The 26,411-nt window shown below is 30.9% G+C and overlaps 3 protein-coding genes across 13 annotated transcripts in view; 2 read left to right on the top strand and 1 right to left on the bottom strand.

Annotated features, from left to right (window-relative positions):
* LOC141461051 (protein SERAC1) overlaps nt 1-7,398 on the top strand; it is a 56,244-nt gene extending 48,846 nt beyond the window's left edge. For all 3 annotated transcript variants that reach the window (XM_074141709.1, XM_074141708.1, XM_074141710.1), the window contains 2 exons: nt 726-792; nt 1,871-7,398. In XM_074141709.1, coding sequence (XP_073997810.1) covers nt 726-792; nt 1,871-1,940 — 137 coding nt within the window. In that variant the 3' untranslated portion in view covers nt 1,941-7,398. The remainder of the gene's footprint in view (nt 1-725; nt 793-1,870) is intronic.
* LOC141461047 (protein SERAC1) lies at nt 5,874-23,986 on the bottom strand. 6 transcript variants are annotated; one of them, XM_074141695.1, is made up of 15 exons: nt 23,941-23,986; nt 19,132-19,259; nt 18,473-18,688; nt 16,777-16,904; nt 15,804-15,905; nt 15,594-15,729; nt 14,127-14,270; nt 13,738-13,992; nt 12,606-12,810; nt 11,669-11,833; nt 9,548-9,681; nt 9,165-9,326; nt 8,552-8,692; nt 7,215-7,281; nt 5,874-6,957 (listed from the first exon to the last, which is right to left on the bottom strand). In XM_074141695.1, the coding sequence occupies exons 3-15, from the start codon at nt 18,654-18,656 to the stop codon at nt 6,900-6,902; spliced, it is 1,881 nt and encodes a 626-aa protein (XP_073997796.1). In that variant the 5' UTR covers nt 18,657-18,688; nt 19,132-19,259; nt 23,941-23,986; the 3' UTR covers nt 5,874-6,899. The 6 variants fall into 6 exon arrangements, with proteins under 6 accessions (XP_073997796.1, XP_073997793.1, XP_073997791.1 ...); XM_074141692.1 differs by lacking the exon at nt 23,941-23,986 and adding an exon at nt 21,378-21,767; XM_074141690.1 differs by lacking the exon at nt 23,941-23,986 and adding an exon at nt 21,031-21,268.
* Nucleotides 23,629-26,411, top strand: part of LOC141461046 (uncharacterized) — a 40,613-nt gene continuing 37,830 nt past the window's right edge. For 2 of the 4 annotated variants that reach the window (XM_074141688.1, XM_074141689.1), the window contains exon 1: nt 23,629-25,874. In XM_074141688.1, the coding sequence (XP_073997789.1) occupies nt 23,830-25,874 (2,045 nt within the window). In that variant the 5' untranslated portion in view covers nt 23,629-23,829. The remainder of the gene's footprint in view (nt 25,875-26,411) is intronic. The other 2 variants (XM_074141686.1, XM_074141687.1) reach the window with 2 other exon arrangements.

Here is a 26,411-nt window from a genome sequence, read left to right on the forward strand (position 1 = left end):
TGACTTAACTGAATTATGGATGTTGCTTCTCGGTGTCGCGAGTCAAACTATGATAGCGAAGCTCGTCCGATTAAATTTTAAAGCGTTTTGCATTTGCTTAGCTTACGTGTTAGCATTTGACGTCCATCAATGCTTACTTATAGCGGCAAACTCAACTGAAGAAAAGCCATGCTGGAGAGGCGTTTCATTCATACCTGCCAGAAAAGAGTTTAGTGACCTGTTTATTAATTGAGAGGTGCCAGCCGAGATGCTGGAAGAAAAAGAAATATCCATTGCTTTGTGTAACATTTTACTCTGCTTTAAATGTGTTAAAATTTGCACAAACCAGAGTTTCCTAAAGTTAATTGTGGAAAGCAGAGTATGTCTCTTAATCACTTTTAGATCGCGTAGTAGCAGATTGTGTGTTTGATGGAGTCGATGCCGCCGATGTGTTCTCAAAAACATCTAAATAAGTATTACGGCACATCCCTAACCATTTTTCGAAAATTTCTGTCAGATGTTTCGCCACAATTTCCTTACAAAATCAGCGAATTGGAATAATAAAAGATATGTTAGTTTTGAAGTTCAAAAAGATTTATCTCAATGAGCAAAATAGTTTGTTAATTCAAAACTTATTTAATTATCTACTTTTTGAGAAATCATTGCAAATTCAAGATCGCAATACTGTGATTGTTTCCATAACCAAATAACTGTTTTTATTTTACGTCAAAATTTCTTTAATTTAGATGCTGAAGTAGGAGAATTATATGGTGTGCCCTTAGATCATCGGAACATATGCAAGCCTAAAAATAGGTAAATACACTTTTTTAAACTAATATTGATTAAGAATCTAGTCAGAATTTTAAAACTGAATTCAGATTTTAGCTACTGTAGATTAACAGATTCGAAAAATGATACTTGTTTTGTAAGATCAGTTAGAATAAGAAAAATATTCGAGGCAGGAATATTTTATTTTAGCAGTAATTAACAAAAAATATTAAAAGTAAAAGTGAATTAAAAAAAAAAAATTGTTAAATGGTGGCAAAGAAATAAATTTTGAAAAGAGAGAGTGTGCAAACTGTAATCAGTTGTTTGGATTGCCCTTTTTAATAATTATGTTTAACATTGGAGCAAAATAGTAACTTTCAAATGTAGAAATATTAACTATAATGTTCGTTTGAACAAGTGGGTAAAGGGAACAATTTTAACATTTCAAGGCTTCGTGTGAAATAATAAATTGATCTTCGTAAATTTTAGTCTTAAAATACTTTTAAAAGAGTTTAAAAAAAGAGGATATTTTGCGATGAATAAAATATTTCCAAATTTAGACATGATCGCATTATTTTCCTACAGCCATTGTAAATATAACAAAAAGAGTTGTGCACAAATATGCGATCTTTTTGACAGAACTTTTTCTTTCCGACACGCACACGATAGAGAGATACTAAAATACAGAAATTTTAAAAAGTCTTTTCCATTTAATTTGGATGTTAGCAGTTTTTTTTCAAAACTTTAAATGTTTATCAAACCTGAATATAATGTTTTCAGACTGGTGTCTTTAGTAGATGATATTCTTGCATTTGAGCTTCTAAAATTGAAACATTATAACTCTTAAAATTTCTTTTTGAGATCATACAAAAGAGAGGCCACAACTAGAGACTATTTAAATGAATATTTTTTAAATTTGCCTGGTAGTTAAAATGATTTACCAATTTTTGTAAATGTTACTTTCAATGTCCCCTTCCATTTTCGTTGCCTTTTTTCTATTACTTAGATTGAAACTACTTTGTGTAATCTTTTTTACTGAACAGCTTTATTGAATAACATTAATTGCTTTCTGCAATTGCAAATTTCTGTTGTAGTGTTACTTTTAAATTTCATTTTCTTACAGAGAGTGCTTCCTATACAAAGAACTTGTAAGATTGGTTCAAGCTAACTGCTCCAGTGAGACAGAATTGTGATATTTTTTTTAATAAGTAAGAAAAAATATAATATATTTATTAAGTTTTATGTATAAAATTAAAAAAGAAAAAATTAATTTATAGATTTTTTTTTTTACACTATAATATATAGTTTATTCGTTTTAGCGTTTTATATATTTTCATAAATGGTCCAAATAATTTTATGTATATGCATTTCTTCCATTAAAGTAAAATCAATTAAAATTTTAATATAGATAATTATATATATTTTTGAATTAAGTGACAATCACCTTAGTATATTTTTTGAATAGAACTTTGACATGTTGGTTATAGTTTGTTCCAACAAAACGTCTGATTGGTTTGTGATTATTAACTTAAGTGATGAGAGATAGTGATCCAACAAAACGTCAACTAATTTCAAACTGATTTGTGACCGAGTAAACCGTATACTAAACCGTGGACCAAACCGTGTACTAAACAATCCAAACATTCTAACAGCGCTGTCGGTCGCATTCACTTCTCTGGTACAGGGAACGTTACAAGGAATTGCTTCATAATTCATGAATATGCGCAGAGTAATAAAAGCTTCCATAGAACTGAAATTCAAACAATCAGGGGTCAAGCATGTGCATTATGTAATGTCACAAACCAAAGGAAACGAATCACTAAGTGCTTGTTGGAACAAACCTTACAATAAAGAAAAAAGTTGTAACACTTTATTACAACCAATTAGTAGATTAAAAAAATTCGAATAGAAACCAAGGATGGAACAATACTTGTAAGTGGCAGGTTTAGATTTTATATCCATTGAACAGGTTTATACCGTTGCTATTGTTATTTTATTTTATTAACAAATAATTGTGATTATAAATAGAAAAGTTAAAAATGAAAGATGGATGAACTCAATTAGTCAAATCCTTACTGAAAATTAGTGCAAAGACATGTTCTATAAATAAATGAATGTTGGACATGTTTACAAACAGGACCAGGCAGATTTTGCCTGTCCGTCGGCTTAATTTTACATCAGCCGTCATTTGTTTGATTCATTCTGCGAATTGCCCTTTTTTCCAGCACGTTTTCATTGTTATCTTGTTTTCTTTAACTGGAAGATTGAAGAAGGAGGGGTCAATCCACTCTGTCCTCTAAAAGTTCACGGTGTTTTATTCCTTGACAGTGTTGAATTGCTCTTAAAATACCCTTTAGTCTTAAAATCTTAAAATTTGTTTTGTTTATCACAAAACCCAAATTCAGAGCTCAGTCCTGGATCCAGATCACGTTCAAGAGGGGAGGTGGAGAGGCAGAATGAAAATTGCCATGAGTCTTGAAATATCGCGATGAGTTGATAAGCTGATAGTTGGAGACGCAGATGAGGTAATGTTTGGTAGGCTAGATAAATCTGCCTCCTGAAGACCTTCAAAATTAAAATAAAGGTGGGCAAGTGGGATAACCGCAATTCTATCAGTCATTTAACGATTTATCGACCAACAAACTAAGTTAAAATGGGGAGCATCGGCAATTTCTGAGCTGGCTTCAAAATGCATCGCTTGATGGCGAACTTATTGAATGTCACAACTAAACTAAATTCAACAAAGGTATACTCATTCTAGCATCTTGGCGTCAATTAAATTCAAAGAAAAATACCAACGCTCCCGACCATTGTTTATTTATTTATTGTTTTCTCTTTGCATAAACTAGTTTCCCCTGAAAATGCTTGTTACTAAAATTTATAGAGTAGCTCGCTTTAGTAGTAAAACGATTTTCTGATGGCCAAAATGGAATGAATATATGTGTTTACTCCATAAGTTCAACCTCAAAACTTTACAGCAATATTAGATAACATACATTTGGAATTCCAAAGATACTAACCAAATATATTGAATTTTATAAGAATTTCAGCATTGTACGGAATCTATAATTTAAAGATAATTAGTTTCCCAACAAGTTTACTGGCTAACATTACTAAAAACCTTTTTAAGCAGTTAATTGTGTTTTGTCAATTTATATTGTTCAAAAAAACTATTGTGAGCATATTTTTTAAGATAAGTTCCTATTAAAAGTTTAATCATTTTTAATTAAAAAACCAAAATAGTACAATATTAACAATAAAATCATTTTCCTTTTATAAATATAATCATTAAGAATATTCGTTTAAGTATTAGTAATTTTATATATAAGTGCAATATACATGTTTATATATAAGTGCATCACCTACTGAGGTCATTGGTTGTGTATTGTTTTGTTTGATGATTTATTATTGTTATTACAATTACCATAAACCATCGGTTTTTTCAGTTTTTAGTAAACAATCCAGAGGTAAACTATTAATTCAAATCACTTTTATTAATAAACAAATAATAACTCCCTGCATATCACACGCACTAATGTAACGATTTACCAAACTAAAGAAGGTTAAATAAAATATTAACCGACCGAAGAATACCGACAGTTGCCGACTATATTCGGGTTGATGTACATTATGTAGTTGAAACAGATTGCGGAAGGTAACACGCGGCCAAGGCAGCCGGGGTTCTGACCCATGTAAAATCTTTGTGTTAGTGAGGTAATTCCAAGAAAATTGGTCACTAACACAAAGATTTTACGTGGGTCAGAACCCATGCTGCCTTGGCCGCGAGTTACCTTCCACAATCTGTTTCAACTGCAACTACCCGAATGTAATCGGCAGTTATCGGTATTCTTCGGTTGATTTTATTTAATTTACCCTTCTGCTTTAGTTTACTTGTATAGGTTAAGGAGTTACATCCCTTTCAATATTTTTAAAAAAGACATTACAACTAGTCGCCCTCGTATTTGGATTATTCAGACTATAATTCACTATTAAATATTTATTAATATTTTATCTTAATAATCTCTCAGTCTCTCTGACCAGGAAATTTATAATACATTTTTAATTCATACTACAAATTGAAAATTACCAATAATTTTTTCAGAAAAAATTATGAAAATAAAACTCACTCGAGCTTCTTTCCATTTGAAAAAGTTGTGAAAGGTTTTGTTTCATGTGATATTTGAATTTAAGGGATTTTTAGAAAAAAAGGGTCACGTTTCTGTTAATTTTATTTTTATATGGTATTTGCAGGATGTTGATAATTATTTTTGATATCATAGAGAAACTTGGACAGACATTCTGATCTTTAGATTGTTATCATTATTTAAATGTTAGCCAGGAAAATCTACTTGCCAATGAAAATAAATGAACTATCTACCTACCCTGTGGCGCCACGGTCCTACACGGACTTGGGACCACTTCACCATTTGTTGCCATTTCGACCTATCGCAGGCTTTCCTTCTCCAATTTTCTTGACAATTTTCCTTTAAGAATCTTCTGTATCAATATCGCCGTGTTCCAGGACTACTATACGTATTTGGGTTTCTTTCAAGAGTGCGTATTCTTACACAAAATTCATTATGTACATCTTATTCTGTAAATTGCCCTGTTAGTGATGGTGTACTGATCTTATTTATCATCTTGTCACGTTCTTTCAAAAGGAAACATTTCTTTTTCAAATCGAGTTGAACATCTAGCGTTACATTGTTGTGCTTTATTATTATTAGAAACCACTAAGATTATCTGACCAGAGGATCCTAGGTAGCGTCGTGTTGAAGTGGTGTGATTGTGCTTAAAGTTGGTGTCTATGAAGCAACTGAAATTCAGAGTAAACTTAGTAGTTGTTCTTACTAGTTGAACGTAGACCCTCAGCCACAAGAATGTTCGATAAATAAAATATTTTCATTTTAAAATTTCAGTTTTTTGTTACCAAACTTCTGCTTTATACGATTGATTCAGTTGGAAAAAAATAAATGTGACGTTTTTACTACCGACATTGAAAAAAATATGGTTCTCTTAAAAAACCTAAATTATCTGCATTTTTCTTCAAAAGGTAATGCATAAGTTTAAAAATAATTTTATTTTGTTTTCTCCTTTAAAATTTTAAATATTAAAGAACCATCAGCCATGGTAAAAGCAATAACAAATTTATTAAGAATTTTGTAAACATCCTTTGTGAGATACTACTTATAGTTACAGTCATAATTTAACTTATTTGTTTTAAACCTTCTACATTACTGAAATGTTTTGAACCTACTCAGGATTCATCCTGTATAAGAGGTCATTGTTTTTATTATATGAACATAGTATGTAATTTACAAGTACAATAAATGTATGAACATAAGAATGTACATACCTTTGCTATTCTAAACAAATGATTTTGGAACACTGTTGAAAAGGTTTTTAAGTCTTACAAGTTAATTATTCATAATAGCTACAGAAAGAATTAAAAATTTCCATTGAAAATGTTACATTTGCGTCTATAGCTTGAAGACCACATTATTCGTGGTTCAATATTCATCGCTCATTAAGAGATGCAAATGTTATTTTCTGACAGTGTTCATTTATTTACTGAATTTGTTAAATACAGACTGAGGATGAAGCTTGACTAGGTTCGAAAAGTTTCACTCATGACAAGTTCTTAAAAACAAAAAATCAATTGGAGACTATAGTAGGTTTTTTTCTAAATCTACGTGATGTAATAAGTTCTCTCCGGAATAATTCGGCAATTTTGAATAAAAACAAGTTTTTGAATTTAACATAACTTATTATCAAATTTAAAAGAAAATTAAAAAACTGTGGCGGACAAATGAAACTTTACATAATTTGACTGTTTTCCCTTTTACATTCAGTTTGAGGAATAGATTTCATAATTAAACATAGGACATATCTTAATGTTTAAAAAATATGCATTTATAAATGATGATACAAATAAATGACTGAAACCCATTTTGTTAAATATCTTTTACTATGGATTGATATAAAAATGTGTGCCAAAATTAAAATCCCTAGTTAAGCCTTCTTTAATTGATTGGCGATATTTATATTTTGAGAAAAAATATTTATTATTTATTTACAAAAGATATATATTTTTATGTAAACATGTGCATATAGTTTTCCAACAATGAAGAGTATATTCTGATAGAGGATACCTATTCTTTAACAGCAGATCGTACCAATTGTAGTATTGTCTGGTAAATAAAAGAAAATCTGTAAACAAAAAAATATATTAATTAGAAAAATATATTAGAAAAGCAACAACTGTAGAGTTCCGATTACGATTTTCTTTTGTATAATAATTATAAAAAAAAACAAAGAAAACAAAAAACCTGTTATATTTTTTAACAAAATGTCATTAAAACTTGTTAATCTAATTTTTTTTTTTAATTTTCACTATTGATTGACTTTCTGTGATTTTAATAACCAAAAGAAAAAAAAACTATGTTAATAATTAAAATTTAAATTACCTGCAAATTGGTTTGCAGATATCCATATGCCCTAATGGTATTTCATAAACTACTCCACTTCCAACATCTGTGGAAAACATTTTTTTTTGTTTTGTTAATAAGTTATAGTTAATTTAAATCTGAGTGTTGTAAAAACGTATTTCCGACAAGATAGTTAACAATAAATAAATTATCTAAAAGCAAATTCTATATTTTTTGAATATACCTAATTTCATGTTGCATTTCAATGATAGAAACAACAAATTCATTTATATCAGAATTTTATTACCTAGCTGAGTCTGAGTGGAAGCTATCAAGGAAAGATATTCTTTGAGCTGCAAAGGAAGGTGAGAGTTAAGGATTTGAGGGAATTATATATATATTTATACACTTTTGTTGCAAGGTATAAAATCTTAGATACGAAAACCGACAATTTTCTAAATCCACCTTTCGCTGTTATGGTTAAAAATGCTTGAGAGACCTAGCGTGGTATTTCTGTAAAAAATACACTTAACCACATAGATATAAGAAGCAATAAAAAACTTTATTTTATTGATATGTAATATTTAGGAAAGCCTATCCCAACCCTTCCCTGACAACTACGCTAAAACGTTTTTTTCTAGAAAAATGATAAAAGTCAAGTCTATGTGCATACAATGTAAGGACCAAGTTTAACGAAAACCCAGGAGCCACTTTCAAGAAAGTAAACAATCTTATGGATGATATAAAGAAGTATATTTAAACCATCTGCACCCTTTGTTTTAAAACATTTATAGCACCCGAGAGTTTAGACCGTGAATGACAGATAAATGACACTTTTAAGAGAATCTTGCTTTTTCTTTTGTCAAAGAAAAATCAAAATTTTCCAGAGAAAACGTATCAAATAAGTATTTATATATTTATTTTTATAATTATATAAATATATATTATATATTATTAAAGAAAATCATTTTTCTTCAAAAAAATCTTAACACACTGAAAAATCTATTAATTAAATAGCACTTGCTGTCAGCTAATTTTTTTCAAATTTGGAAATTTAGTTCCAAATATGATTCTCCTTGAAAGGTAGTAGGATAGTAGTACAATATGCAAAAATGACTGTTTAGAAAGAAATCTCCTCACCCTCTCACACAGATTGCGCTATCTACAGCTATACTGCTACAGCTGAAAAAAAGGCTGACTTCTGCAAACCTTTCAGAATCTTTTTTCAGGGATTGAATTAATTGACTGGGAAAATGTTGGATAATCTCCATTACTAAAATCGTCTATGTAGAACAATTATTTAGGTTATTTTTTTAAAAGACAATTTGTTCAAAAGCTAAGAATATAGGTTTAACGCATAGGCACACATTTCTTACCTCCAGGTGGAACACATCGCACTTCTAATTCCCACGGTGTTATTTTCATACTTTTAGTTTCCACAAAACTCACTACTTTGATTGGATGTTCTTGAAGGAATTGAAGAAACTCTTTATGTAAATTCACTAATGTTGGTGAATCTATAGAAAATTAATTAATAAAAAATTATTAAGAGTCCATTGATAAATTTTTAGCAGACCGATCGTTGTAGGAAAAGTCAACTAAACATAAAAATCATCAAAATGTCCGCAACATTTAAATATGCCTATAATTATAAAAAGAAGAAATTATTATTAATTACTATGTTAACTGTAACAAGAAACTAAGTGAAAGAAGTGAAGACTTATCCTGTAAATGTTTATCATCTTTTAGACTTTAAAAATATAAAGTTCAAGTTCAAAAAAATCTTTTCATTTATAAACAATTTGTTTGAAATATACGTACTACAAATATTATACATAATTTTCTAATTTTTGATTGTATTTACTTTTTTAATTATACAATAGCAGTAATTGTTTAATATTTATCTTATAAGCAATTCAAAGGTAATGTGTTAGTTAAAATTAAGAGTATTGCTCTAATATTTTGCTATAATATATACTTATCGCTTACTGTAACTAAGTTCTTGAACTTCACGAGAAGGCAAAAAAAGAAGTTTAGAAGCTTCATTTAAAGTTGCCAAAGGAGATCCGTAATGTGGAGTGCTCATGAACACAACGGCGTTAGTATTTTCTATCAAATTGTAGAATGATTTATCTTCTTGCTTCTTCCATGCTAATTCAAGATAATTATAATCAATATTTTTCACAAGAAAAAACTTGTTTGAATGGAGTACGTAGGCAATTTGCAACTGATTATTTTTCAAAACGGCTAAGTGAAATTTAGAGCCCCTAGTATTAGAGTTAAAATTCTGGGTTTATTTTCAATACGATTAAAGAAAATTTACATTTATTTTTAAATGTTGAAATTAAAATGATTATTGTTGGTAAACTTACCTTCCATAAGCATGTGTTTAACGAGGATACCTCCCATTGAGTGCGATATCCATACTATTGGTTTTTCACCTATACCACATTCAATTAGTTGCGAAAGAAGTTCTTTTGATTTATTTCGAAGTCTTGATTTGCGACTGTAACATTCAATACAATAATAAATTTCAATACAATAAGATTATATTCGTCGGAGCAAGCACGTTCTTGGTATTCCTTACCGGTTTCATGCTTTCATCAACCATCGAGTTGTTAATCAGATTAATGTAGCAAATTCACTTCAACTTTGTTTCCGTCTCGCAATATACTTCTAAATAGTTTCTTATTAACCTCTGATAATAAATGAAAGTCTGGAACTGGTCAGGGTTACAAAATACATGCCTGTTACGATGGATAATATCAGCGATATTATCAAACACTACGGACCTTAACCAACCCAAATTGTCAACCAAATAATTGTAAATAAAGCCCATGTGATCACTGTTCATCTAATAATTTTTTTTTTTCTTACAATATTTTTAACATACTAAATATTCTAGGGAACAAGGGAATAAACTTCATTTTGTGTCAAATTTAATAGCAGAGAACCTTCTCTTTTTTTTACCTTTTTATAAACTTTATTTTTAATCGTGTACCAAATTCCTTGTCCATGACTTTTTGCGAACAAGTAGATAAATTTTCAATATCGTATCAAGAATGTTCATAGTTTACAAGCTTTTAACCAAGTAAGCATGAATATTCATTTGTGGCTTCAACATTAAACGATTAAATTTGTTTTCATCAAGAAAAAAAAATTATTTTCTTGATTAGACCTTAAAACATGCAATTCCGTTAAAACTCAAATTAAAACTTGGATACGATTGCAATACCTCCTTTTCCTATCTAAAGAAATAAGAATCTAGGAGGGAGAATGTAAATTTTAGTTTAATACCAAATAAGTATTATTAATGAGCAGCATTGTTGCAGTTATTGTAAACGTAAGTTTCAACGATAAAAAAAACAAGTTTTTTTTATCTTTAAATAAAAAAGTAGGTAATTATTGATGTTCATATATTCTACACACTTTATTCATTTTATTATAATGTTTTCATTTAAAAATTGCAAAGTATTGTGACAGCTCCTCACAATAGTTTTTTTTTTTAAAAAGTAAAAGCTGATTGTCCGCGAAAGGTGACCGCAAATTAGCGTTAACAAGTGAAAATGGAGAATTCCCGGCCGAGAACAAAATTGGTCGGGCCAGACGTCTTTCCAACTTAAATTCCTTAATTTCACTTCATCCCACTTAAATTGTCCATTAAATGATGTCATGAAAATTAAAGGGATTGATTGAGGCAGAAGTCATAACTTTTCTTTGTTTCTTAAGACTTTTTATCATACTTTTTACACTTCTTTTCTTTTTTCATGGCAAGTGTTAGTATTGCAATCCTGTCAAATTTTAGAAAATTGGGTATCTATCGGACAATACATGCGATTTACTGAACATGAACATGAACTAAATTTTTTCATGTAACATATACATACATATGTACATATATAAGAATATGTACGAAGGTGCATGTTCGGAACACCTCAAAAACTTGAATTCGTTGAATGCCCAAACTTAATACTCAAATTTGGATTTGGCAGAAATAAGTTTACTTAAAGCAAATTTATCGCCCAAATATTGTTTTGTTTTTTTTAACTGTTATTATTTTTTCGTACTCAACGTTTACCTTTTTATACTAATCAGATTTAAATTAAATCTTAGGCAATTATACACAATAGTTGTCTCTACATATGTACGAGTAAAATTGAAACCTAAACGTATCAGTAGTTTACGAGTTATTCGGCGCTAAAGTTTTCACCGTTTAAAACATACCCAAAATTTAACTCCATAAGAATCCCTTGTGCAGATAAAACATATTATGAAATCAACTTTCCTAGAACAAACGTTTCTCCAATCTTTGGCATACTAAATAATCATTCCTGAGTATTCAAATGGCTGGCTCAGAAACATTTTACCTAATATCCCCAACATAATAAAATTGAGAAAAGTAGTACTGGAGAGACATATGATAATTTAAACTTAACTGACTTTGTTGAAAAAGTATTGCTATCTGCTAAAACTACATCACTGTGTAAATTTACTCTTTGTCTTTAACAGGGCACCAGGATAACCAATCTGTGATTTTAGTTTCGTAATTGAGGCCAATCACCCGAACTTTTTCACAGTCTTGTGAAAGCCAATCTTTGGGCCAACACAGAGTTGTACACATAGGCGATTTCCCCAGTTGCTTGAAAGCTTCTTCATTCCTAGAAAACAATTTATTTAAAATCTGATCTGGACATATTTTTGTAAAACATTTTTTCAGCTTTATAATATTGCTCTTAAAAAAATGAATAAATTAAATTATGGTATATAATTTATATAGAAAGGTACTATATTTACATTGATTATGGATCGGCGTCTCAACCTCAACAATTAACAATGTTGCCAGTTTTCAGTTTGAATTATATGTAAAGGCTAAAATACGGTAATAGAAACGGAAAAAAATTCCATATATATAAATAAAATATATATTTTATTTTTTTTAAATATTGCGTGTGGCAACAATATACATAAATTAATTTGTGAACTAAATAAATATAAATTATCTATTTAGCATTAAGTAAACATTCCTGTTTTTAAACACTTGAAAAGCCTAATCTAAATTTCACTTCACTGTCCAGTAATTTTAAGCGTTTCATAAAAAGTAATGTACTTAATTAAATGCAAGCGAGTTCCATTTGCCGTATGTGTTGAATTAACAATTGACAAACCTGCCTTCGTGAAAGTGACCTCTCACCTCTAAGCAGTCATTAAATGTCTGTTATCATTTATCACTCTTAAATAGGTAGGCTAAAGCTTTCAGAGTAAAACTTACCAAACTCTAAAACATTGTGTTAAAAAGAATACTTCAAAGTGATAAAGAATTATTGCAACAGAAACAATTTGAGCTCATGTAAATGTCAATATACCTCGACTAGGAGTGCTAGATGCACAATGAAGAATAAATTACATGAAAGTATGTTCACGAAAACTTACCGATCGAAGGACAGTATAAAGTCATCTTTTTCAATTAAATTGCAGCTACCAGTTTGTGAAACCGGAATGTCACAAAGAACGTGCAGAAAGTCGGATCCTACAGTATCTTCTTCATCAAGATCAAATAGAGTGCAAGGGATGTCACCAATTGAAGAGTTATTCATTGCACATTTAACAAATATATCATCATTGCGGGTTGTTATACCTGTAAAAAAAATTAACTCGGATAATTTCTTCATGTACTGCATAGTGAACTGGATCTTTGAATATCTGATTTATCTACAAATTGTGAGATTACGTAGGTATTTGTCCTTAACATCACTTAGTAAATATTAAGTGCGAACTTCGTTCGTGGGATTTACGCGAACATCTTTTCGATTTGACGCAAGACTTTTAGACAACTAAAATCTACTGTTCATAGCAATGTAAGTTATTTCCTAGAATAATTATAGAGTGATGATATTTTATGATGGGTAAAACTTGAGGATCTGTCCTGGATTATAAGCGCAGACTGTTGGATTGCCATCGAATGGCTATGTTCTTATTAAAAATGGCTAAGTAATTTAAAACTGAAAGTGATTAAAGAGCTTTTTTAACACATTTCTTTCACTGTGGGGCTTCGCCCCTATTTTTTTAATTTATTTCTGGCCTCGTCAGTTTTATTTCATGCCTACCAAAGAAAGTAACTAAACCCAACTTGTGTCACTTTTAAATAGAACATTACTGTTGAAGATTAAAGAGAAGATACTTTCGATTGCATATCTTATTATACATTTTCTTTATATTCCAAAAACTATTGTAGATCCATAACGCAGACTTCTCCCGTGAGAAGTTCCAACAACAAGGGGATGAGACATCTTCTACTTAAGAGGTTTCTTTTTTTCACGAATTACTTAAACATGCGAATCACAAACCAGGAAGCCGAAACTTTCTTTTCTGCGATAAAATAGGAGTTCGTTGACAGTTACAAGGGCGTTGCCCTGAAGGGGAGCTATATGAAATTGTGACCAGTGTCTCAAGTACTAAAAGCAAAGTTCCTTTGCCTATCTTATACCTTCTTCCTTTCATACATTTTACCAGGTAATATGTTTATAATCTTTTTTGTGAAATTAATGAGTTGAAATGTACTTACCAAAAAACGTTTTTGCTTCTGGACAAGCTTGCCTTTGACTCCACGTGTAATGTATACCACCAAGGAGGCCATGTACCAAGACAACATCGACTGCGGTGGTTTCTTGAATTTGTCTATGTGTTGGGTGAAGCAAGTATAAATTCTTACCCAATTTAGTGCCACAATCTCTGTCCATATTAGTTAAAACTGTTGCAGCTGGAACTGATAGCCGGTTGTCTGTATCATTGACCCATTTAGCCAATACACCAATCCAACCTGTGTATTTGTTTATTTAAAATGAATTTTTAAATTAATTCTTGCGATATAAAAGTAAAACTTTTACTCTGAAGATTTATAAAAGTTTTTTTATTCCAAATTATGTAAATATGTGCTTATTATTACTTTTTTACCTGTCACATATAGGTCGTTCAGGTGTTCTGGATAGGTGGCTATGAGTTTAATAAGTTTCACTAACAAGAGAGCAGCATCATTTGTGCTTCCAAGGAATCTGTACGTATCCATCAATAGTGTGAGTACTCCATACTGTACCATAACTATAATGCATTAAATATTATAGAAAATTTATCTCATACTTAACAATTATTAAGTATAATAAAAAGTACTTTTTGTTTATCCTTAACCATAATTTGTCGGTTTACCAACTGTATTTACCTAAAGTTTTTCCCTTTGCATCAATTTCATTTTTCATTTAGGCTTAAATCAGCAGTTTTTTAAAACAACTATAACTTAGCCAAATAGAATTTAGGAATCCAGGTAATATTGCGTCACTGCTTTCAGAATCTACAACGCCACAAGCTGATGTAAAAGTGAAAGATGTGATGGAACTCACCACGCAGCGAGTTTTGAAGTTTAGAGTAATATAAGCCTGTACAAAAAGCGTCGTCTAAGACGGATCCTTATGAACAATAGAAAACTTTTTAGTTAAATTTAAAACATGTCCACCGTCTTTCAGCCAGCAATGATTCTAGAAGGTGATGAAACATTCACATCCCGTCAAGTTCTCATCAAGTAAAAGTCTGTAAACCTCTTCAAAACTGTTTTTGCTTCTGGACAAGCTTGCCTTTGACTCCACGTGTAATGTATACCACCAAGGAGGCCATGTACCATGAAAACTGGATTTTCATTTTGTGAAACGAATTATTTCTTGCTTTTGAAAAGTTACTTTTTGATTTTATTGCGATACCCGATCCATAGAAACATTGGACATTACCAGGCCAATGTGTTAGTCGCGCCTCGTAAAAGAAAGATTAGACAAAAAATATGCTTGCTTTTTGGCCTATGTAATTTTGAATTGGATCTAGATGTTCGCGTAATTACGCCATTAATCTCCTCAGACAGAAAGTTACAATCTTCTGAAATTAGTAAAAAGAACTTCTTCTTTCTTTTTAAGATACGCAAGCCTATACAGATATCGAAACATCTTCAAAACAACTGAAGATTTCAAATTTAAGTTTTCCAACGTACAGCCTAGATCTAGTATCTTCTTCATCTGTTTTAAAAGATTTACTAACCCGGAAGAAATGAAATCTCATGAAGGAGTCTTTTGTCACTAAAGATAGCGCTTGGTATCAGAACGGCTTCGAATTGTTAGCTTTTGGGGGGTTAAATTATAAAAAATGCCTATATTTGGGTAAGAAATTACGCACTATTTTTTAATTTTAAGGTGAAAACATGGTTTTCAATACATTCTAGAACATTTGGTAGTATCGTCACTTTGTGATAATAAATGATAGACCAATCCTTTTATAACTTTTAAACTTTTAACTTTTTACATAGAAAAACAAACTTTTTACAGCCGGTAAATTCTTGGATAAAAATAGTGCTTCCTAAAAAATACCTATAATTACTCAACTTACTTTGAACGTTTCCCGAAAGAGAAGAGTGATGTTCCAAAGACTGTATGCACATAGGAAGTATAGTGTGTTCTGAGATTGTAAGAGGCGGAGGACCTTCTAAAGTTATCATTTCTAAATCCAGAATAGACATCCAATCCTTTACGAAAATAAAAATAATGTTTATTTTGAAATTCAAGATGGAAACTATTAAAGATGTTTTTGTATAATTACCCTAAGACGTGGAAAAGCTTTATTCAAAAAATATTTAAGACAGACGTGTTTTTGCGCTCGATTCAGTACATGTAATAAATCACGCAGACGATTAATCAGCTCCTGCAATATGAATGTTCAGATTGAAAATATTTCTTTTAATTAGGACCAGAATATTCTTTGTATATTTCTTTTTATTTTAGTTAAAAAAAATTTATATCTTCGGACAAACAAGATATGATGCTTAAGTATAAAGCATGCCTCAGATATTGTGAACACTGCTTCGTTCATTAATTTTTTATATGTGATATAAAACATATTTAGTTAAAAATATTTCATCGGTTCATTAAAAAATGGCTCTTAAGCATTAATTATTAAAGATTCCATTCCTGAAGAGCAATTTTGAAGTGGAACAAAATACCTTTCGTCGACTATGACAAATTTAACTTATTCATTTGAACGTTTACTACCAACGAATTTCTTTAGATTTTGCAACAGGAGGAAGTCTGAAGAGTGCCAAATGTGGTGATTACCGTGGGATGTACCAACTGTTACGAGTTATTATTTTAAATTTTCACCACAACCTAATTGCTGCAGCTTGTCACAAACAAAATAGAAGTTGAATCAACTAACTATATTTGTCTTATGGGACTTTAAAACGTGTATTTCTGGCTTAAAGACCTTAATCACTAATTTGTGCTATAATAGGTATTTTAGTCACTTAGTTTCTTTCGCTATTATTTGAATAAGCACTAAAGATGGGGGACCTGGGACTACATGCTACTTTTAAAAGCATCGCTTCACTTACACTTGAATTTGTATATTGTAGAATCCAATTAAAATTAGTTATAATTCTTTTTTATTTTTTAATAATTATTTCATTTATAGGAGAGATTTGTACCAGCGATTACACAACATATCTTGTGTATTTATAATTCTCTTGTTCAAGAAAAAAAGAGGATTTTTTTTTTAATACCGCAATTATAAAACTTACATTTTTGTCAGTTGAACTTTTAGACCAAGATGGATTTAAAAAGAACCTCAAATCTACGTTTTTACTTCTGGCCAATGCTACGGCGTTATCAGCATTTGAAAGTTGGGCTAAGTGGCAGTAATCATGATCTGTAAACTATAATTAGCATTAGTTTTTTGAAAATGTAATTTTTTTTGGAAAGGGTTATTTCTTTTTTCAATGTTACAAATATTTCTTCTGCATTGTGCGAAATCCCACTTTCTTTTAATTCTGTGAAGTGTGTTCTAGAATAGTTGATTTAAAGTCTCTATAACTCACTTTGTATTTCTTAGCCTAATTGCGTTAAGGAATGTTAATGAAAGCTGACGCTTGTGGTCTAAGATGTTTGGAAAGACCTAAGAATATCTTTCTTCTAAAGTAAAAACTTGAAATTTACCAAGTTGTTTTCTTTTGTTTTGTTTTTAGGTTTATCTCAGTTTGTCTTCTGCATTAATCAAAAGATATAAGATTATAAGAAAATAAAAATCAAATTAATGGAGACAAATATTCAATACTATAATTTCTACACCTGCAATGTTCTTTTAGTAGTAGATCAAGGTCCTTGTGCAGGAAAAGCTTGAATAGTTATAAATGCAGGGATTCAAGATAATCTGGAAAAGACCTAAAACATGATATTAGAGAAAGGAGAGAACTTTTAAAGGTAAAATAAAAAAAAGCTGACTAATTATGTAATTCGGTTCATTCACAGCTTGACGAAACGACGGTAAAAGGAAATCAAATACGTTAAACAAATGCAAGAAAGTTATCAGAAAGGGTGAGGAAGAGAACTCAAATAGCTCGTTAATTGCTGGAGGCAGTCTGAGTATCTGGGAGGTCTTGCATCATCATCCTATAGAAGAACTGCTTTCATGTTGACTAAAGAAGAGGATCTTTGGATGGCATGGACTTCATTTAGTCACGCTGAATAGAGTTAGGTATGGTAGGGAACTTACTCAAAATTCAAAATTCTTCAGTGTAATAACAAAGTTCCACCTCACTCCATTACCTTTTTGAACAAAATAAACTTATGCACAATCTTTGAAACATCTTGATTTTTTTTCTGAATATTTTTTTCAACATCGTCTGTTTCTAGTATCGTCTCCTTAAATCCAATCATATCCAGGAACATTTGCAAATTTTGAAAACTGTAAACGCATTTGTCTGATAAACTTCTACATATTCACCGAAATCATATATACCTGTTGTAGGATTATTTTCTTTTGACTGATCTGTGAATAACTAATAATCTGGAAACCGTTAAGAGTTATACAGTGTTGAAAAATAGTCTTTTTAGATCGACCATAAAGACCATGACTGGTTGGGCAACTGTGAATATCGGACGCATCTCCTTGTCTTTAGAGCATGTCGGAAAGTAAAAGAAAAAAAGTCCCGTAAATAATTTAATTGATAGAAGAAATTTTTATTCATTAACTCTGTTGTAGATTATAACTTATTAAAATTCCTGTTACTAAGAATGCAAACTATTTAGGTAGTGTTTTTCTAAAGGGAAATTTTATGAGTGTGTATAATGAAAAAACAATAGTTCTTCATTGCACATCAGCGCAATGCTTCTAAGTTAAATAAATTTAACTATATAGGCAGTAATAAATGTTTCAATTAATTGGGGAAAAATTCCCTTAGCTGAACTATAAATACTTATCATGTGAATTATTATGACCTTGTAAATGTTTCAGTGATACCAATGTCCTGATGGCTTTAATTCTTTCTTCTTTAACTTCACTTTGCGACATTTCGAGCAGTCTCCATGCAATCATACTTTTTTTGTGCTGCCACCACTGTATTAAAGAAAATGCTTCCCACATGGATGCGATGGTCTCAGGTGGTTGTGATACTTCTTCCATGAAATTTACATTTATATGGTGTTTATGAATATCTGTACAAGAAAAAAAAAAACAAAGAACAAGGTGAGTGACAAATAAGAAAATCTTTAGCATTGATAAGAAAAATGTTTTTGTAAAAATATTGAATTTCGCTAGCACTAAAACTAGAAATAACATCACCAAATCCTCACGGAAACGTAGTATATTATTAGCTTACAACGTTGTTTCATTATAACAGGTAAGACATAAAATAATATGATTACTTTTTTGCAAAACGGAAACATCACAGTTTCTTAACTTTTTTTCCGATTATTTTATTTTCATATGTTGCTGTCAATGTATATGAAGTATTTCGCAGTTAATAACGCAAACCTGTGGCAAATTAGACTATACCGACTGAGCATAATTGCAAAAAAGTTATTTTCCTATTATCTAAACAAATAGCAAACTTATAAAAAATTAGTAAAATTTATTGGAACTAAGAAATAAAGCTTACCTTCAGCATGGCAACAAGTATTTTTGTAAATATATTGACAATAATTCTTTTTTCGTGTTACTTTTGTATCTACTATTCTATCTAGAGTACTTATTGTAGATTGTATTGCATATATGATTCCACATGTCCTAGAGATTACATTTATTAATAGTTTAATTATTAATTAAAGGCAGCCAAGAAAATTCTGTGGCTAAATTCAAATAAAAATTATTTTTAAAAAATTAACAAAATTCTCTTGGTTGCCTTGAATGATTTTTATTCTTTTTAAGCTTACTAATATTAAAATTAAAATTTGCAGATCTTTAAATTGTCTGTTTTATGAGATTAAGCACCTTCTTAAGAAGTTTGGAGACTGACAGTCAAAAATGAAAGAATTTTAAAATACTTTCCTGGCTGTAATCGGGAAAATGGAATTTAAAGACAAATAGGTAAGTGAAAAATTAGTTTTCAACCCAGCGTTGTTGAAATCTATAGCATGAAATTCTTCACCAATTGAATAGAACCTTTTGCTAGCAGATCCGCATTTTTTTTTTCATCTCTACTTCTTCTTTGATCTTCATTAAATTTATCTTGCTAAGTTTCAGTCACAAAAATTATCTCTACTTCTGTGATTAACGGATATGGATATGTTAGCAGACCACTGGATTTAGTGTCCTCTGAAGTGCGCATTTCGAGTAATTGGCAATTATTACGGTGATTCCCCTCTCCTGGACGTTTTTTCCGGACTGTTATCTTTTCTGTTAGCCAAGAACTCCGCGTAAATGCCTATGCAAATTTCGGGAACTTGAACTTTAATTAAGTTTTATTCCGTTAGATTGATTTGAGATAGGAAGCTTCCTCAATTTTGGTGCGATTTTGTTTTTTAAATAGTTCCTTTTTTTATTTAAACTTTATTTACATATTTTATTTACACATTCATTAAATATGTTACATACATGCAATATAGTATAAATATATACTTTTATTGAAACTTTTTTCTAGTGAACATAATTCAAATGGGTTCTAATGAGGAGGGGTAAAGTGTAGTTCTTCTCTAAAGTCCTGCTTAAGGATGTTGTACGGTTTTAATAATAAGAACTAATATTTATCCCCTATACGAGCTTCCTAATATCAATTTGGACGCTAGCCTGCCTAGACTCAAAATATGTACATAATAAATAAAGCTTAAATTCATAACCATCAGCTGTATGAATACTTATTTTGCATACAATAAACTATTTTTCTGCTTTTTAATCAATTCTTTATGTTTATAAAAGAAAATAAGACCATTAAATTCATTGTTACTTTGTTCAATTTCAGTGCTAAACAAGTAGTCATCCTAGAAACAAAGTTCAGTATATAAAGTAAAAAAACATGGTGTAAGAATGCTTTTTTGACCCACTGTAAGTATATATATATATATATTTAGCAAATTCTGTTTGATAAAACTGTAATTGCATAACTGATGAAAGAAAATTATTTGAATAGTGTTCACACCAAATTCTATATGCAAATGCGTTCTCTAATCTCTTTGAATTCTTAGCAGTGGATGTAAATTATGTTTTGACATAAGATCTTATATCCATTTTTTGTTTTCTTTTTTTTAATTAACATATATCTATTTATCTGGCCAAATTGAGGTACAGCAATTAAGCAAACAAATGAAGTTTTGACAAACTCATAAAAGGGCGTCTGTTTATCACTGTTTTCACAATAATAAACAAAATATTCGCAAAACACTCATTTTAGAGTTTTCACGCATTTATTTTATTTTCTTTGCGTACCGAGGTCATGTTCTACATCAATAAATTCAAATATGCTTCGCCACCAACGCGCTAACTACTACGAACTATCTCAACTAATTCGTTAACTACATCAATCATTTCTTCATCATAAATATTAATTTATTTAATTACCTACCCAACTATCAGGGAGGCCGCGAATGCATTCCAAAAAGTTATAAATAATTTCTTTCGATCTCTCATGACATATGAATATCAATCCATGACTGTAGCACTTTCTTAGTACAAAATGAACTGGGTATTACGTTTATCCTAAGGCACTTTACAAAAATATATCTATTTGTGCTGATTGATTGCTTTTCTTTCTTAACTAAATGAACTTGATTTAATTAAATATAATATTCAACTATAAAACACAGCTGATCAAAATGAGGAGAATAAATATTGATTAAATAAATATTGATTAAATAAAGTGATAACCATGCATGAATCCTTTTTACGAAAAATAAATAAATTAATAGTTACTTTTTTGTAGAGGTTGTAGTTTTTGCATCTTTTTTATAATAGGGTTCGTTTTATTCCTCTTTGCTTGATTATTTTATTGATTTTAATCATCTTCAGAGATTGTTCAGGTTTTCCAGAGAATTTACAAAATTCCTTCCAAATGTGTGACTGAAAGATTCTCTGCCTTCGCCAGTTGCTTAAAATGGTTGAATTGAATAAGCTGATCACGATTATAGAAAGTCATACAGAAACAGGCTAACTGAAAAGAACTGGGCCTTGCTTTGCTTGGAGTGCGCGATGTGTCAATTCTCAAAACTGCCGTTCTGGCCTCTAGGACTTCTTGTAGAACACCCAAATAGGCAAAATACTGATGGTTCCGGAGCTGTAGATATGAAGTTTGTGCACGCTTTCAGGTGAATTATATCAAAACTAACGATCCATGTACTATTTTATCGTATTCTGTACCTATTTTTTATAAGCCTTCAAGATGGATAGGATCCATTGCGCTTAAAATTATCTATAATCGTCAAAGGAAGTTGTAATGCAATTGTAAGGAAGTTGAGAGAACGTAGTTCTGTTCAAAGTTTAGTAAATGAGCATTAATTGCTAGCAGGAAAGTATTTATTTATAAAACTGTTACATATGTATTTACTAATATGAAGAAAAAAGATGTAGTGCATACCTATATTATGTATAGACTAAGTGCCCTTGACACTCTTTTCATTGCTAATAACCAATGCAGAAGCACTTGTTCTAAAAGAGGGTAGATTGTTTTAGAGTAATTGACTTTTTAAAGAGGATTGGCTAGTGGCAGCTGGCCGAATTCAGGTAGGCTATAAATAAATGAAAGAGGTTCTCGCACTTCACAAGTTAATACTCGCCGCCACCTTAATGTTTATTTTTATTCAGAACATTTAACTAGTATCTTGTAAAAGAAAAAATTTAAACCTCTTTGTTAGTTATTGTAGTTGCCAAGTTAGCAAGGTTCGTTGAAATTCTAACTTTAATTTTCCTTTTCTTCTTTCCAAGTACGCAGTAAAATTCTTGGTCAATTTTTTAAACAGTTTCGATAATCTTAAAAATTAATGTTAGGTGATTTGTACTACGAACTGACACCAGAAGTAATAATGTGCTGGAATATACTTGCACAAAGTGGAACAAAATTATGGCAAATCCAAACCTATTTTATACAGCTATATATGCGCAATAAATATATTTAATTTAAAGAATATTGAAAAGCCAGTTTTTATCATTCTCAAGATAACGAAAAATTATTTCTATATAGAGATCCTTCGATTTTTGACAAATTTTGGCTATAATCACAGTGTCTCCAACCTTAATGGTTGTTTAACCAAATAAGAGAATTGAAGTTTTTGATATTGTGTGTTTTGAGTAACGGTGTATAAAAGCAAACATATGTACATTGTAACTCATTTTTAATAATCCCTGTTTTGTGGTGAGGGATACTCAAAACGAAGCCTCAGCAAACGAAGTACCATGGCCCAGGCTTCATCTTGGGTGTGATATAAAGTAGTGGAAAATTTAGAAATAAAATTTAAGTCTACAATAATGAATTTACCAGTGATCTCTTTTCGTCCCTTAGGTCACTATTCTGTAAAGACACAAAAAACTTTCCATACAAACGTTTGTACTACCAAAAGCGATACTGGCATAATGTTAGTTAGGAACAATGGAACGTCATTAAAATAAAATGAAGGAAGATAATTTGTCGTTAAAATTGTAGTCATTGCAATAAATGTAAATATAAAAACTAGGTTTTTGTTTTTGCAGTGCATTCTGGAATACGTGATGCTTAGCAGCGGTAAGGAAGGTTTTTTTGGAGATAGAAAAGTTTATTATCAACTCGATGAGATCACAGAAGGTGCACTGCTGGCGTTGGGGCTCATTAGGAATTTTTCACTTCTTAGTGGTAATCAAGGTGAGAGGAATAAAAAACAGCTGCCACTTACTAATATTGAAATAAACTTATATTATCAAGCTAAATATTAATATGTTAGAAAATTTATTCTGGGTGAACGTAATCATTGGGATTTTGACCATCTTCCAACATATAAACAGGAAACATTTTTATTTTTTTGGGAAAAGAAGCTGAAAATAGATTAGAAATAATTGCAAATGCTTCGTCTCAAATCATGATGACGCACGTAGCAAAATAAAGTTGTGTGGAGAGAAACAGAGAAGGAAAAAAGCGAGATTAGAGAAGGATAGACTGTACTTGTGAAATGGGGAGATTTTTAGTCAGTCGACTCCTTTAGGAGTGTTTGGTGGTGTATAACAAACATTAGAGGAGAGTATATATGAGTGTGTTAAATTTAGTTTGTGGTTCTCAGGCGGGGAGGTTGGTTGCAAGTTTTTAGTTCAGTCCACCTCAATCTATCAAACTATAAACATAGGCTTATTTAAAAAAATTACAATAAATGACAGCTTCTATATGTTCTAAGAAAGAAAAAATATGTTCAATTTTTTTAAAAGGAAAAATAATGTTAAAGAAGATAGAAAAGAACCCAAACGACCACCTAGAAAAAATGAAATGGGTATGAATCATAGTATTAATAATACTAACAAAACAATACCAGCACATGAAATCTATCATACACCGCCTGGTTCGCCGATACTAAAACAAAAAAAACCTATAACGTTGACAACTGTACAGAAGAAGAGATCGGTGCCAAATAAAACTATAAGCAGCACAGGTACAAGAGGTGGGGATTTGGATGACGAAGACGACAGTAAGGCGAGCCCGCCAAACAATGTTAACAACGTGTTACCGGCATCTCCACCAAATCCTCTCAGCGCGCCATCATCAGCCGCCGAAATGGGTAATAACATCTCCAAACTAGAGGACAATATAGGCGACTGGCCTACAACGACACCGACGACAACTTATGCAAACAATGAAGATCCGACGGCAGTCCCCAACCGTCTTGTAAGCGAAACAAATAACTGTCTTATGGATACGACTAATAAACATGTAACTAACATTTCCAATAATATTAATAATAGTAAAAAACTGCCAGTAACTGATAAGACTGAAAATGCTATAGATTTAAAAGAAAATGCATTTTTAACAGAAACTTTACTTAAAACTACCAATATCTGTGTTAACACTAGAGATGCAGAGTCACAAGTAAATAAAACAGGTGTTAAATTCGAAAATAATCAAAAGAAAGATTGTAATGTAGAATCCAGAAACCAAGAACCAAACATTTCATTGTGTAAAAATAGTGAGATGAATAGAATAACACAAAGTTTAACTACTAAAGAAAAAAACGGGATTGAAGCCAGCAAACTCACATCTATAAATATAAATCTGGAGAATAAAAATAATTTTAAAGAAGATAGTAGTAGTACGAAGAATGATAATTTGTTTAATGAAAACAATAAAAATAATGACCCTGTAGACCATAGTACAACTGAGGAGAGTAAAAATCCCATAAAAGAAGGTGACCAACCAATTACCTTTATAGATGACACAGTTTTAGATAACGAAAAGGACAATAGTTCAAATGAGATAAGTGGGAATACTTGCTATGATATTGAACAAGCTTTTCAAGAAGATGTAAATACTGAGGTATCAGTATTGGTTAAAGAAACAAGAGAGATGATACTAAGCGTGTCTGAAAAAGATAATACAAAGAAAGATTATACGGAAAATGTCGATGATAATATGATATTAGATTCACCCTCCGGGAAGCCGTGGCTAAGAACCTGCTCAGCTGTGAATCAGGTGATAGAAAGAGAAGGAAAAGAACTACTACAAACGACTATCAACGAAGTCAAAGATGACGTCAAAGAATCTTCCGCCAATGATATACCATTGGGGGGAATAGATGTGTTAAGTTGCCAACAGAAGATACCAGTCAATAGTCAACCGTGTACACATTGTGAACCAAGTACTGATAATACTAAGAAAATGTTAAGTATACGAACAAGTACAACTGGATTAGAGACATTCTCTAGTTCACCACCTAAAGTAACCGATAGTGAAACAGAAGAGGATAGTTCTTCCAGAGAATTTCTGCCGAAGAGTGATTTGGAAGAAAAAGATGAAGATAATAGTATGAAAATGAAAAAACGTGTCCACTGGGCAGATTCTGAAGGTAGAACATTAGAAAGTTTTGAACAGTGTTCTAGCTCTGAAGAGGATGAAGCAGTTAATGAAGATGAAAGTGATGTTGAACAAGGCGATGGTGAAGTTAATAAAAATGAAAAATCGTCCAGTGAAGAAGAGTCATCCTCTTCGGAAGATGAAACCGTGGAAAGTTCAAAGGGAAATCTTTTAGAATATAAAAGACAGGATACTTGGTTAGATGTGATAGATGAGGTATCGAAAAGTAATACGAGTGACGCGAGTGAACCATCGACGAAAGATGATTCAGGTGAAGAGGAAACCAGCGAAGAAGAAAATTCAGAATCTGAAGAAGAAGATGAGAATGAAGACTCTAAAAACGATGAAGAGGATTATAAAGAGGAACAGACTTCACAAAATGCTGACAAGTATGTGCATTTTAGATTAAATTTGTTTTCTAAGATAAAGGTTTCCCATTTTAAAAATAACAGCGGAATTAATATCCCAGCTTTGGTTTTAGCTGCTATCTTCAAAACTCTTATTTGTCTTGGCAGATGTTTACAGGTGATTAAGAATCTAATTTTAAACTATTGTTCGCAAAAGATTTTTTCTTTTCTCATTAATTACTATTTCTGCAATTATTTTTTCCAAAAATTTGAATAAGAAAATTTATTATAATCAAAATCTGAATGAAGTTTAATAATTTCGTTTTTTTTTAAATAGTAGATACAAAATAATAGATGCGCTTAAGAGAGATGTCGGGGCTATATTAGTAGAAAAAGTTTACGTCGGTGAAAGGAGTAGGGTTTAAAGAATTTGTTTTTGCTTGAGTAAGTTGGTTTTATATAGGGTTACAGTAATTAAAGCGCAGTTGTAAAAGTTTTGCGCTATCACCGAGTGCGTCTCAACTTTGATTAAGGAAATGTGGCCAGTGCCTTAGGCATAAGTGGCTCTTAATGTCGGAT

This window comes from Rhodnius prolixus, unplaced genomic scaffold (assembly GCF_049639745.1).
Source record: "Rhodnius prolixus isolate KJV_2025 unplaced genomic scaffold, Rpr scaffold_6, whole genome shotgun sequence".
NCBI lineage: Eukaryota > Metazoa > Arthropoda > Insecta > Hemiptera > Reduviidae > Rhodnius > Rhodnius prolixus.

What these genes read in the sequence shown, in the direction of transcription:
- LOC141461047 (XM_074141690.1), bottom strand. Translation starts at nt 21,095, where the DNA reads ATGAGAGATCGAAAGAAATTATTTATAACTTTTTGGAATGCATTCGCG. An exon ending in TAAACACATGCTTATGGAAG is followed by an intron (nt 9,327 to 9,547) that starts GTAAGTTTACCA and finishes ATCTTGAATTAG; the next exon opens with CATGGAAGAAGCAAGAAGAT. An exon ending in AGTTCAAGAACTTAGTTACA is followed by an intron (nt 8,693 to 9,164) that starts GTAAGCGATAAG and finishes AATTTTCTATAG; the next exon opens with ATTCACCAACATTAGTGAAT.